Source organism: Danio aesculapii, chromosome 19 (assembly GCF_903798145.1).
Source record: "Danio aesculapii chromosome 19, fDanAes4.1, whole genome shotgun sequence".
Lineage (NCBI taxonomy): Eukaryota > Metazoa > Chordata > Actinopteri > Cypriniformes > Danionidae > Danio > Danio aesculapii.
Genome location: NC_079453.1, coordinates 13,207,923 through 13,222,750, shown reverse-complemented (window position 1 = coordinate 13,222,750; position 14,828 = coordinate 13,207,923). Strand labels below are relative to the sequence as shown.

At 35.3% G+C, this 14,828-nt stretch overlaps 1 protein-coding gene across 3 annotated transcripts in view; it reads left to right on the top strand.

Annotated features, from left to right (window-relative positions):
• The window catches only part of arhgef1a (Rho guanine nucleotide exchange factor (GEF) 1a), a 132,455-nt gene that overhangs the window by 57,434 nt on the left and 60,193 nt on the right, over positions 1-14,828 (top strand). The window contains exon 1 of one of the 3 annotated variants that reach the window (XM_056479340.1): positions 4,931-5,160. The exons of the other annotated variants lie outside the window; for them this stretch is intronic. Within the exon in view, the coding sequence (XP_056335315.1) occupies positions 5,098-5,160 (63 nt within the window). The 5' untranslated portion in view covers positions 4,931-5,097. Of the gene's footprint in view, positions 1-4,930; positions 5,161-14,828 lie in introns of those variants that run through there. 3 annotated transcript variants of the gene reach the window in all.

Here is a 14,828-nt window from a genome sequence, read left to right as displayed (position 1 = left end):
AGAGGTGTACAAAATTGCAGAAAAGCAATGACAACAAAGTAACAAACAAAACAAAACAAAACAAACAAAAATACTCAAAAAAATAAAATACACACACAAAAAAAATACAAAAACGGTAAAATTAATTGTTAAAACAATGAATTACTGTTGATGAAACGTGTAACTTCAAAACGTGTAACAATTGCAGAAAACGTGTAACAATTGCAGAAAAAAACTATAACAAAGCTATATACAAGGTAGCAAACAAAACAAAAACAAAATTACAAAAAAAATAACAAAAACGGTAAAAACTTACTGTAAAACATTTTGAGTGACTGGTGATGATTTGTTTACAGTGTTCAAGAGCTGTAACAATTACTGTAAAAACAATGACAACAAAGCTGTATACACAAAAACAAACAAAACAAAACAACTGAAAAAATACACAAATTAAAAACGATAGAAATTTACTGTTAAAATGTTGAGTAGTTGGTGATGATTTATTTACAGAGCTCGAGTGGTTTAACAATCTCAGAAAAAAACAATGACAACAAAGCTATATACAAAATAACAAACAAAACAAACAAAAAATACACCAAACAAAAACTGTAAAATTCATTGTTAAAAAATGTTGAGTGATTGGTGAGGATTTATTTACAGTCCTCAAGAGGTGTTTTAATCCCAGAAAAAAACAATGACAACAAAGCTATCTACAAAGACACAAACATAACAAAACAAACACAAATACACTAAACAAAAAGGTAAAAAATTACCAGCAAAAACATTGAGATACTGTTGATGATTGATTTGCAGTGTTTGAGATGGTTAACAATCCAAGAAAAAACAATGACAACAAAGCTAAATACAAAGTAACAAACAAAACAAAACAAAAAAACACTAAACAAAAACTGTAAAAATTTACTGCTAAAAAATGTTGAGTGGCTGGTGATGATTTACTTAGTGTTCTAGAGCTGTAACAATTACTGATAAAACAATGACAACAAAGCTATATACAGTTGAAGTCAGAATTATTAGCCCCCCTTTGAATTTATTTTTCTTTTTTAAATATTTCCCAAATGATGTTTAACAGAGCAAGGAAATGTTCACAGTATGTCTGATAATATTTTTATTTGAGTCAAATAAAGTCTTATTTGTTTTGTTTCGGCTAGAATAAAAGCAGTTTTAAATTTTTTAAAAACCAAATTAAGGTCAAAATTATTAGCCCCTTTAAGCTATATTTTTCCCAATTGTCTATAGAACAAACCACTGGTATACAATAACTTGCCTAATTACCCTAACCTGCCTAGTTTACCTAATTAACCCAGTTAAGCCTTTAAATGTCACTTTAAGCTGTATAGAAGTGTCTTAAAAATAGTCAAATATTATTTCCTATCATCATGGCAAAGATAAAAATAATTTTTCAAATGAGTTATTATAAAAATTATTAGAAATTAGTTACTAAAACTATTATGTTTAGAAATATGTTGAAAAAAAATCTTCTCTCCGTTAAACAGACAGGGGGGCTAATTATTCAGACGGGGGGGTGGGGGGGGGGGGGGGGGGTAAAATTCTGACTTTAACTGTACAAAGAAACAAACAAAACAAACAACAGCAAAAAATACACTAAACAAAAACTTAAATTTACTATTAAAATGTTGAGTGGCTGGTAATGATTTATTGGCAGTGCTTGAGAGGTGTAACAATTTTAGAAAAACACAATGACAACAAAGCTGTATACAAAGTAACAAACAAAACAAATCAAACAAAGAAGAGACTAAATAAAAACTGTAAAAAAAATGGCAGCTGTGGTTGCCAGATTTTTATTGCTAAAATATGGCAGAATCTGAAATAAATAAATCAAAATCAGGTGGTAATTAGAAAAATCAAGAGATTTTTGATGAAACAAAGCTCATCACAAACAGCAAACACAATCAGAGAAACATAACTAATATATAGAAGGTGCTCGGTCTCATTCACACAACTGCTAAACACCATCATGGAAACACAAATAAAGCAAAAATAATTTAGTAAATGTTATTTACCAACATGAAATGTAATATAATACCCCAATGTACAAAACTGATGAAATTATATCAACAAAAAAGTGAACTGTGTAAATATTTTAATTAATGCTGTAAAAAAAATGTGAGTATCATTATTTTTTATTAAGGCATATTATTGAAATTCTGTAACAAAGCTACTTCTATGAATGTGCCCAAAACCTTTGCCGCCCACTGTAAACTTTCCAGGCTCTCCTTAGAACCCAGCCAAAGTCTAAGTAGACTGTTGGCATGGCGACAGATGCGGCCAAGGCGGGAAAAGAGTCTCCCCTCCTCTCCCTTCGGCTGTCTTTCCCAAAAGAAAATGTCCACCATTTTCTGCCACAGAGGTTCGTTCAGAGCTTCTAAAATAATACACCATTTAGAAGCGGATACAACTTACATGCTGTAACTAAATGGCTTCATTATTAAATGGGCATTTGCATAATAAATGAACTATCTGTTGTTACATTTTCAATTACTGTTGTAACGGATCTGATTTCACTCAAGGGTGCTTTTCTGCTGCTTCTGCAGACAGCAAGGTTTCTAAAAACATCCGTCTTAGTTCCTCCTCGAGCGTTCAGCTCTCTGTGAGAAATGCTGAATAGGTGTTGGTGTTAAAGTTGACGTCATGGTTTGAGTTCAGCTGCAGGGTTTGAGAATCTTCACTGCTGATTGTTCAGCAGTAGCAGCATTGCATAATACCAGATGGTGGCATCTGACTATTGCGCAGCACTTCAACCATTTAGATGTGTCCATCTTTTTGACAAGCCAAATATCATGCAAGAATTGTATTGCTTTCTATAATCATTAATGATCAACCCTCTCAGAGGTGGTACCTTTTCAAAACAAAATAATTGTTTATTTATTAATAATAATTTATTTACCCCTAATGGGTGCACACTGGTACCTTTTGAAAGGGCTTTTCCTGAAAGAGCAGACATTAATGGGCCAGCTATATGAAAACTTTATTAGCATCCACACCAACACAGAGGATTGTTTTTATTTATTTATTTATTTATTTGTTTATTTATTTATTTGTTTGTTTATTTTTTTGTTTGTTTAATTGTTTGTTTGTTTGTTTGTTTGATTGATTAATTGATTGATTGATTGATTGAGTGATTTTTTGTTTGTTTGTTTGTTTGTTTGTTTGTTTGTTTGTTTGTTTGTTTGTTTGTTTGTTTGTTAATACAGTATATTACATGTATGTGGCTTTAAATGTTCAAGCTCTTTAAACAGGATGGATTCTGATTGGCTGTTAATGTTTTTATTATTCATCACTTCTGGATTATCCTTACATTTGCTGTGTTAATTTTACAATAACATTGTTATTGTTAAAGTTCTCATCTTTGTTGTGAATGTGTCTTTAGAGCATTGATTTTAAATACAACTATATTGGTATTCACATCAATGCATTAAATTTTTCTGTTTATTATAAGGATGCTCTGCTGTTTTGTCACCTGCAGCTTTAAAGGTTTATGCTTTTTAAAGTCATGTGGATTCTGATTGGTTGTCAGTGATTTTAAGATTCATAAACTGGACAGAATGTGTTCTGAAATGGATTCCTGCAATATTTAGAATAATATTCCATAAAAACTGTGGTGTTATATGGTGTTATCCTTATACATGTGGTGTAAATGCTGCTATTTTTTTTTTTACTTACAATGATTTAGATAAAGATTATAGTTATCATCTTAGGTGTCAAAGAGTGCTATAAGGATAGTTACTGTGTTTTAACATCCATATCAATCAAGTGAGATAGATTTTGATGATACTGTTGATAGAAATTTTTGATAGAAATTCATTACAGTATTTTTTCTGTCATCATTATTGGCTTTGTTTTGTGACATTTGCTATTTTTTTTTATTACATTTGAAATGATTTTAGGTGGCACGGTGGCTCAGTGGTTAGCACTGACACCTCAGCCACAGAAAGACGGCCACTGGTTCAAGCCCCAGCTTGATCAATTAGTATTTCTGTGTGGAGTTTGCATGTTCTCCCCGTGTTCGCGTGGCTTTCCTCCGGGTTCTCCGGTTTCCCCCACAGTCCAAAGACATGTGGTATTAGTGAATTGAATTAACTAAATTGGCCATAGTGTATGTGTGTGAATGTGAGTGTATGGGTGTTTCCCAGTAATGGGTTGCGGCTGGCAGATCATCCACTGTGTAAAATATATGCTTGATAAGTTGGAGGTTAATTCCACTGTGGAGACCCCTGATAAATAAAGGCACTAAACTGAAGGAAAATGAATGAATGAAATGATTTTATACAATTATATATTGTTTATCATCCAACATATCTTATCACTCTCTAAAATTACTTTTTCAAGTTTTTCAAGCTCCAAAAAGCACATTCATCCATCTTAAAAGTTATCCATTTGACTCCAGTGTTAAAATCAATGCTTTCTGAAACTCTTTGCTTTCTAAAGGGGTTTTTACACAATAACAAGATAGTTGATTTACATTGTATGACAAAGTATGTAGTGGAAAAATAGAGGTGCCAATTTTCACCTTAGCTCACCTTAACCCATTGGAATCATAACTTGTGTTTATGATGGGTGGATAATTACACATCTATGTTGTTTTTTTCATCTGATAGTATAAACCCAGCTTAAGGGTGAATAAATTATGGGATAAATAAAAAAATAAAAGTTTAGGTGAATTCAAGCATCAACGGCATTAAGTAATATAATAAAATATGTATATAAAGTATATAAAGTAAATATGTATATATATATAAAGATATTATTATATATTTACATATTAATTTCATATACATTAATGTATATTACAATCAAAGTGAGTGTTTATTAAAGGTAGGGGCTGTTTTTGCGCTTCCTGAGCGAGCGAGCAAAGGGGAGGGGAGAGAGAGAGAGCGAGCGAGAGAGAGAGAGAGATTTCATTTCCCTCGAAGTTGCCGCACCGCGCTGCTCTATGACTGTCTCCTGCCTTATTAAAACGCTGCAATTATACAAACAAGCGGCCAAACGGAACTTTTATCTTAATTAATGGGATATACATATGCTTTTATCGTAAGAAGAATCGTTTTTCGTTGTATCAAAGACATTTAACATATCGCAATGTCTCGAGTAGCGGATCTGTCGAAACTTCGCCAGGAGAGGATGAGAGAGATCAGTCAGCGGGTAAGTCCAACGACGAGCTCTCGGGTATTTTGGTTTTAGTCAGATTATCACGTGAATTAAAACAATTCGGTCGCTACGATGTCATATTAGTTCGTCGTGAGCTAATATATACATTAGGGCTTTGAAAAGTAGCATATGCTTAGACAGTTCAGTCCAATCCAACTTTATTCGTATTTTTATAATACATGTTTTTTCCAAAGCAAAAAAATGCTACTTCAGAGAAAAAAACTTGCGTGTTTTGTGTCTATAAAATACATAAACCATTAACCCAGAGGTTGTATATAAGCGTAGGCAATGGAATACAATCATTTGCACTTAAATTGCTGCTATCCTCTTCCTCATTACAGAATGAGAGTTAAAGGGCCAGACAGACTGAAATGTTAATGCTGCTGTTGTTTGACAGTGATTAATACTTTACAGGACGTAAAGTTTATGGCTTTTATGTAGTGTGATGACATCTTTTCTATGATCCTAAGACTAAATGGAAACTGGATCTGTGGCAACATAAAACCAAAAGGGTACATTTACGCAGGAATTACCCTCAGTTAAATAAAAGGTTATAAAATGAGTGATGCAAATTAAAAACGGCTAATATAGAAACATGACTAAGTTGAAATGAGTAGTTATGAACGATTTACATTTAGTCATTTTCTCTAAAGCGACTTGCAATTGAGGAAGAAATCAATGATTTTACAAGAATATGCACAAAAAGTGCTAGTTATAAAGTAACTTGTTTGTGAAAAAAAGATGTTATGACCACAATGTTTAAGGCTACTCCAGTGTTAAAAGAATTAATAAATCTAAATAATGCTGAAAGAGCTATTCTTTATTGTAATGTCAATCTGGCAAAGAAGGATTAATTCAAACAATAGTGTCACACAGCCAGATCTATAATGTTTAGTCTCAAATATTCTATATAATCACAAGTGTTGGGTAAGTTACTTTAAAAAAGTAATAGATTACAAATTACTGATTACTACTGAAAAATTGTTGTCTGATTACATTACTAATTGCTTTACTTTGAAGTTACTTTTAATACATATAAAATATACCTATAAAAATAAAAAATATACTACAGCTCTTTCAGTAATTTAATATTCACTGCAAAACATTACAATGGCTTAATCATAGCAGTTTGACATATTCAAAGAACTTAAAGAGTTCACCCAAAACTTAAAATTCTCTCTTGATTCACTTTTTCCAATCCTGTTTGTCGTTTTTTTACGCAAAAGAACACATTTAGAAGAAAACTGGATACCTGTTATCATTGACATCCATAGTGTGCAATAGCACTGCAGTGTTTGAGTGTTCAGTGTTTGTCTGAGGTAATTAGTCTACCGAAATGTGTATATTCCAAAGTATAAAGCAGATCGGTCAGTTTTTGTCACGTGACTGGTGGTTTTCAACTAGGTTCACCTGGGAAATGCGAGCACGCGCAATATGCGCTCCCAATATGTGCGTGTGTGCAAAAGACGCAATATGTAAACGTCCCCATAAGCAGCTGCTCTTCTCTTCACATTCAGAAGGTACCTTCACTCCCGATCCTGCACAAAAATTTAAATGAGTCTGTTTAGGCTGAGTTGGGCCACTATGTTTTTGGGCACCGGTGTCCTCCTTGGTGACGAGTATTGTCGTAGAATGCTTTCTGTTCTAGTGCTGAACAAGTTGCTGGTCGAGTTAAAAGCAGTCGAAAGTTCTTTAGAGACTGGACTGGACAGCAATATTTTTGTTTTTATGCTCCATGAAATCAAAGTAATGTCTGTATTTTCACTTAAAGAAGCAACCACTCTCGACAGCAACCATAAAAGCGCATGCTTATTAACTGACGTTGAAGCACAATTTTTTAACTCAATTACACAAATTTAAAATGTAATTCGTTACATTACTGCATTCCTCAAAAATGTAATACAGTAACGCATTACTGTTGAACGCGTTACACCCAACTCTGATAATCACATTATCATAAGTTTGATTTCAGTGACTTCATCTGCTGGCATGAAGCTAGTGAGTTGTACTGCTTTTGCAAACACTGCATATCTGTGATCAAATACTTTCTTAATTGCTGCTTTCTCACAACTACCATATTTTTATATATTCATCATTTATATTCATAATTCATCATTTAGATTTACTCCCAGCAGAGTGGACGTTTATTAACAGTTTATTGCTGCAAAAATGTTAAAAAAGAAAATAAGAACTTGAAAAGTACTGAATGTTTACATTATGCGTACATTAACAGTAAGTTGCTGTCTGCAGTTTACTTAACAGCCACTGGTTACAACAAGGCCTTCTATATTCTGCATTCTGTATAGCTCCTATAACTTTATGTGTTAAAACCCCTTGATTAAGTAGTTGCTCTATTGTATTATGGCACTGACTATGCACCTTTTTTGTTAAATTATTAGCTTCAGTATGAGTTTGAGTTGTGTAGGTGTTACTGAGTGGGAATGTTGAACAACAGACTGTGTGTGTGCGGGCATAGAGAAAGATTCAAGAGAAAGAGAGCCAAAAGAGAGGTTGCCATAGAAATAGCACTCTGTTAAAGCATCAGTTCCAGGTTCAGGTCCGAAGGCAAGATTTATTTTTTTTTTTATAAACATTGAGATGCATGTTTTCTCACACACAAGCACAATCTCACCACCTCTTCCTCTACTAAAGGGAGGTGTCAAAGGTCAAACTGGTGTCTAACAGGAGCTGGAGCAATTTAAATGCATCCAAGAGTGACCTCTGAGTAGAAAGGCCCAAATTGCTTGTCATAATAATTGGTCTTTTTCTTAGTGATTAAGAGTTTTTTTTTTTGGTGATTAAATAATGCGCACTTGACCCATTAACAAAACCACTGCCAAGTGTTATGTTCGTCCTGCAACCAAGTAGGGAGGACATTTTTTTTCTTCGAACTTAATGGGGTTAGTTGTTGCAGATTGACCTAGTGGTTGAACTACTGTAGGTATTGCAGTCCAAAATCAAAGCACCTTTTTTACCTGGCCCCTCCTCTGATCAATAATACCTAGCTGCAGCCCCAAACATGTTTCAGGCACACACAATACAGCACGCACGATCTAGGCAAACCATATATGGTTACGACGGATGTTAATGTTATTAATGTCTTCTCAGACATCGTCATCAATATTTTATATATATATATTGTTAATAAATATTGTACACAATGGGGAACATTAGTTCCGAACGCCACTCAATATAATACATTGAACAGTTTTTTTTTATCAATCATCATGGATGATCAGTCATTATTTGTCTGACAGAGTCAGTATAGCAGATACTCGATTGCTGAAACATTTTTCAGAGATATATAAATGATCTAAATTGGACAGGTTTAATTCATATAATGGATTCATTATAATGAATGAAATAATAGCAAGTTAATACGTATAGGCTATAATACATCTTTATATGTAATACAAATCTTTTTACATTTAATAAATGTATAACAGTATATTAATAATTTAATCCAGCAATTAAATGGTATTTATTTGCTTAATTTTCTAAAAACTTTTTATTAATGTTTTCCCACGTTAAATACTATCGTAATTTATAATAAGTAATATATTGTTTTTAAATTGTTATATAGTGTTTTTAAACCATAAAGTACTGGTAATTTGTGGCAATTATAGTTGCAACAAGTATAGTAATACAGCCAAATTAACTGTTAATAGTAATAATAATTATATATATATTACTAGCAGTTACTACAAAACGAATTCATCTAAGTATGACAACATTAAGATCCTGAATTAGTTTATTACTTAATCCTACAATTAGATAATCTATCATGTTTTCTTTGTGTATGTGAATACGTGAATAAAGTCATAAGTGTTTAACTAATTATATTTATTTACATAACTTGAGTTCATCTGTGAACTGCACAGATGTTAAAATGATAGTTACGATATAATAATGAAATAACTACACAGCCATCAACACCTCCAGCCATCTTCCTCTCCCCCCCTGCACTTCAGATCAGTGAGGATGATGTGTGTCAGATTTTCAAACAGAAGAGAAGGAAAGCACCAGGGCCAGATGGTGTCTCACCAGCCTGTCTGAGAACCTGAGCTGACCAGCTGGCTCCCATTTTCTCATATATCTTCAATAGATCACTGGAACAGCGCAAAGTTCCATCCTGCTTTAAGCGCTCTACTATCATCCCTATCCCGAAGAAGCCAAAGATCACAGACTCAATGACTACAGACCTGTGGCTCTAACATCTGTGGCCATGAAGTCATTCGAAAGACTGGTGCTAGCATATCTGAAGGACATCACTGGACCCCTGCTGGACCCCCTGCAGTTCGCCTATAGAGCAAACCGTTCTGTGGATGATGCAGTCAACATGGGACTGCATTATACCCTACAACATCTGGACAAACCAGGGAACTACGCAAGGATTCTGTTTGTGGACTTCAGTTCTGCCTTTAACACCATCGTCCCATCACTGCTCGAGTACAAACTGACCCAGCTCTCTGTTCCTAGCTCTGTCTGTCAATGGATCACCAGCTTTCTGGCAGATAGACAACAGCTAGTCAGAATGGGCAAAATCACATCCGACAGCCATACCATCAGCACTGGTGCCCCCCAGGGATGTGTTCTCTCCCCACTGCTCTTCTCCCTGTACACCAACGACTGCACTGCAAAAGACCCCTCCATCAAACTCAAACTCATCAAACTCAGTTTGCAGACGACACTACTGTTATCGGCCTCATCCAGAACGGTGACGAGTCTGCATACAGACAGGAGGTGGAGCGGCTGGCGTTATGGTGCAGATACAACAACCTGGAGCTGAACACGCTCAAAACAGTGGAGATGATAGTGGAGTTCAGGAGAAACCCCCCTGCACTCCCCCCACTCACCATCATGAACAGCACTGTGGCTGCAGTAGAGTCATTCAGGTTCCTGGGCACCACCATCTCTCAGGATCTGAAGTGGGACATTCACATAGACTCTATTGTGAAGAAAGCCCAGCAGAGACTGTACTTCCTTCGTCAGCTGAGGAAGTTCAACCTGCCACAGGAGCTGCTCGTACAGTTCTACTCAGCTGTCATCCAATCCATCCTCTGCACTTCAATCACCGTCTGGTTCGGCTCAGCTGCCAAAACCGACCTCCGTAGACTACAGCGAATAGTCCGGACTGCTGAACGAATCACTGGCACAACCCTTCCTACACTTCAAGAACTATACTCTTCCAGAGTGAGTAAAAGGGCTCGCAAAATCACTCTGGATGCCTCACACCCAGCACACTACCTGTTCGAACTGTTACCGTCTGGTCGGCGCTTCAGAGCACCAAGCACAAAAACAGCCAGACACAGGAAAAGTTTCTTTCCTCAGGCTGTCTACCTTATGAACAGTTAAATATTCCCCTACTGTGCAATAAATATGTGCAATACTTTCTCATACGCACTTGTACACAGCACCTTATATCAATATACAATGCAATACTCTCTACATTCACACTTGTACACAGCACCTTATAATTATTTATAAGTATATTTATAACAATTTGTACATACAACTCAACATCCAGGTTTCTTGACTAATCGCATCTGTTTAATGTTTATCATTTTTTTTTTTTCATATTTATTTTGTGTTGTCACTTGTCACTTTATGTACACTGGAAGCTTCTGTAGCCAAAAGAAATTCCTTGTGTGTGTGAAGCACACTTGGCAATAAAACTGATTCTGATTCTGATAATGACTGAAATGTGAAACCCTAAACTGTTCACAGTCTAATGAATGGCAATCGTAGCATGGGCAGTCTCGATCACCATATTTGTGAAATACAGTAGATTACACCACCAGGAGCGAGCATGCCTGACTATCGAGCCTATACAGTATACTAACTACTAACGTAGTACTACTAACGGCTGTACTTTGAATTTGTCTGTCAGGCTGTGTCTGGTGCCGACAAATTGTTTGTTGCTGGAATCTTGTGTTACTATGTAAGCCGTTCGGCTAATGTTTATGTTTGTAATGTGTTTATTATTTGCCAATTAAAAACTACCTATCTGAAATATAATTGAGTAATCTGGCAGTGGGCAGGTTATAGAGGCCAAAACAAAGACACGGTACACACATTTTCAAAGAAGAATAACTGACTTTAGCATTGTTTTTCATATAAACAAGTATGTTTACTTGGCATTTTTCTATATCTGCAAATATATTATGGTATTATTATGCTTTAAAAGAGTCAAAAACATACATATAGCAATTTTAACCACACTTGCTGTTATATATGAAGAGTTTAGATGCAAAAACTTTCCTCAAAAATTAGCATTTTTATCAGGCTTCTGTGTGTACAGTATGTTCAGTAACATCACTTATATGGCAAAGAATAAGTCCTTTTCCTGGTCTTTTAAGTGAAATATCTCAACATAAACAAAGGAGGCTGAGAAAAATGTTCATTGTCGATTGAAATTTCAGATGTCACTTACAGGTTTTTGCATCTGAACTCTTAATATATATTAGTGTATATATTTAAAAGTTCTCATTAGTGGAACTAGATCAAACCTTAAAGTCGAGATATGTCCTTTGTATCTTTTTGGCTGTTAAACTGCGACTGTCCTGTGCACTGTATTGTTAATTGTCTTTATGTGGAAGTGTTTGCAAAGAATGTCAGTGTCAACTAATCAGTCGTGGCTCCCCATAGGCCAGCTGTATCCAGGCCATCGGGCCACAGCAGGCTGAACTAAATCTGGAGCTGGAACTATTCGAACTGGAGCACTAACGTTAAGTCCTGCCAGTCTCAGCCCATTTCCTTGACTGGAGATGACACCAAACTTTAGAAAAGCTCAGTCAGCCTGGACAACAATGTGCTCGGGGCACATAGCGTGCATGCTTTTGTACTGAAAGTTTAACTTTCAAGTGAATTATGACCAGAGAAGTTGTTTTTGGTTTGCATGCACAAATAAATTTCATCAGACTGACTATTTTTATAAATGTAGACTTGGAAATGTTGGCTGCTCCTAATTTGTGCCTGCGTATATGGCTGGGTGATGTAACAAAAATCTCATATCACAATATAAAGCACAGATATATGAGCAACGTCACACTCGTAGCATTACGATGTGGCTGTATATTGTCCCACCATTGATGATATACAGACACATCGCACTGCTACGAGTGTGATATTGCGTTTATACAACAGTTTGACAGCACAATCGTGAATATAAAATAGAAAATTAGAGTCTCAAAATTCTTTTGTATGAGGAACTACTTTCTTCCAACATTCATTCACATCTGCAGTTAATGTCAGAACAGCAGAAATCGTTGCTACTTCACATATGTCATTTTAGAGCTAGTATTTGAATGATTCTCTAGCGTAATGTCTAAAGTGATGACAAAACAAGTGATTTTGCTCAAATTTTAAGATTATAAGGCTGAACGGCATGAAATACCATCAGCCTACAGATATTTCCCAGTATTTCTCTGTTTCAATCAGGAGATCACAGTAATTATCCCATAAAAAAGTAACTCAGGATTATACAAAGAGTGCCCAACACAAAATGCATACATTGCTGATATGTGAGTTCAATCTCACACTCAATACACTACAATTATATGGTATAAGTACAGCACTACAACATACAAAAGAGAGAGAGATCGCCTTAGAAAGTCATTTACCTGTTTAATAATGATTTGATCAGCTGTATCAGCTGGCTTATTATGCGATCTCTGTCACCATCTTATGGATGGACAATGTCAACCGTCTTTGCTCAGCTCAATGATAGGCTAATGGCCGCAGATGCGATGTCTCTCAGAAATTATAAATATTTTAATATAGGCACTATTCTTATAAATAAACTGCATAGTTGCAGTCTAAACAACTACATTCTCACCTAAAAAAAAGCCTCAAAAGTACATTATGTTGTCCAACAGTAGCAATATTGTCAAACCCTAGAGTGTCCTCTGCTTGTTGCTGTATGTAGGCAGAGTAATACACAAGGGTGAAGGGTTAAGAGGCTGGACGAGTGCTGTTATTTGCAGAATATCGCAGCTATCAGCCAATCAGATTCAAGAACCAGACAGAACTGTTGTATAAATTGTGATATAGTACCATTACTGTAAATTCAATCAATTAATAGCTTATATTTTTCAACCTTATGTAAATGTTTACTTATTTTTACATTTTAAAGTGTTGACTCAGAAATGTACACATTCGGATGTGATCCCCATGTGATTTACTTTGAAATTCATGGTAAATATTTGATTAACAATGTAGAAATATAAAAATTTTCAACACTTTTCAAAAACTAATGATTACAAGTCAAACATAAAATAATATTAATGCTGAATAAAATGCAAAATGGCATCACGGTGGCTCAGTGGGTAGCACGATTGCCTCACAGCAAGAAGGTTGCTGGTTTGAACCTCGGCTGGGTCAGTTGGCATTTCTGGTTGGAGTTTGCATGTTCTCCCTGTGTTCGCGTGGGTTCGTGTTGGTTTCTAAGTCCAAAGACATGTGGTAAAGGTGAATTGGGTAAGTTAAATTGTTTGTAGTGTAAATGGGTGTGTATGGATGTTTCCCAGTGGTGGGTTGCGGCTGGAAGGGCATCCACTGCATAAAACATGTGCTGGATAAGTTAGCGGTTCATTCCACTGTGGCGACTCCAGATTAATTAAGGGACTAAGCCGATAAGAAAATGAATGAATGAAAATGCAATATGTAAACATTTTACTTTCAAGATTGCAACTTTCTCATGATACTGTTATTTATGCTTCGGTCTGCTTCTCCATTATGATGTGTAATATAAATTATGAAAAAGTATTATGGTAAACAATTATTTTGGGACAGCACAAAATAAAGGCTAGAGCATAATATGAAATTATAGACTTATATAACATCATGTAGCACAGCCCAGCCTGTGTGGTTTGTAATGCCCAGAGTCATATTCAAGTTTAGTTTTAAAAGTGTTACTTTCTAAACACAAACCCCACCCTGGCTTCATAGCTTATTCTCAGATTTAGCAGTTTGCACTGTTGTGACTTCCCAAATTTGCAGATGCATGTAATGGAGAGCCTCCCTGGAAGGTCTGGTTTGGGACAAACTAGGTTAATTAAGATAGCAATATCCTGCAGGATTTTTGGACTGCTACACACACACACTAACACACTAACCAGTTTTTATAATACATTTTCTGTTGCTTACTTCCAACACATGGCTGTGTTCCTATGGCAACCTTTACTCATGCCTCGCGCAGATTAGAAAAAGGAAGTGCGCTCTCATTATTTCCTGCTTTGCATGTCAACAATGGCCAATTTTTAGAATCTGCAATCCCAAAACAAGACCCATAGGATCCTCGAGACTAAAAGGATGGCAAATTTGTGAATTGAGTTGATTTAAGATTTCAATTCCATTCTTTTTCTTTTCTGCATTTCAACAGATTACTTTGTCATAAGCAAGCTTAAAAGAGGAAGATGGTCAGTCAGCTTTTTTTCAAAATAAATGCTGACAATAATAACCAACACTAAGATTTTATAATCAGGAACAATAACTTTAGAAGTATGTACTAAATGCAAAACATTTTGTTGTTGTTGTTGGTTTAAATTGAGATCTTAATGTGCAAAATTGATCCCTGGACTTAAAAGCTGCAGTGTGTGTGTGTTTGTTGTGAGCTATAAATGACTTGTAATTACTCTGGAGTCACTGAAAACAGATTAAAT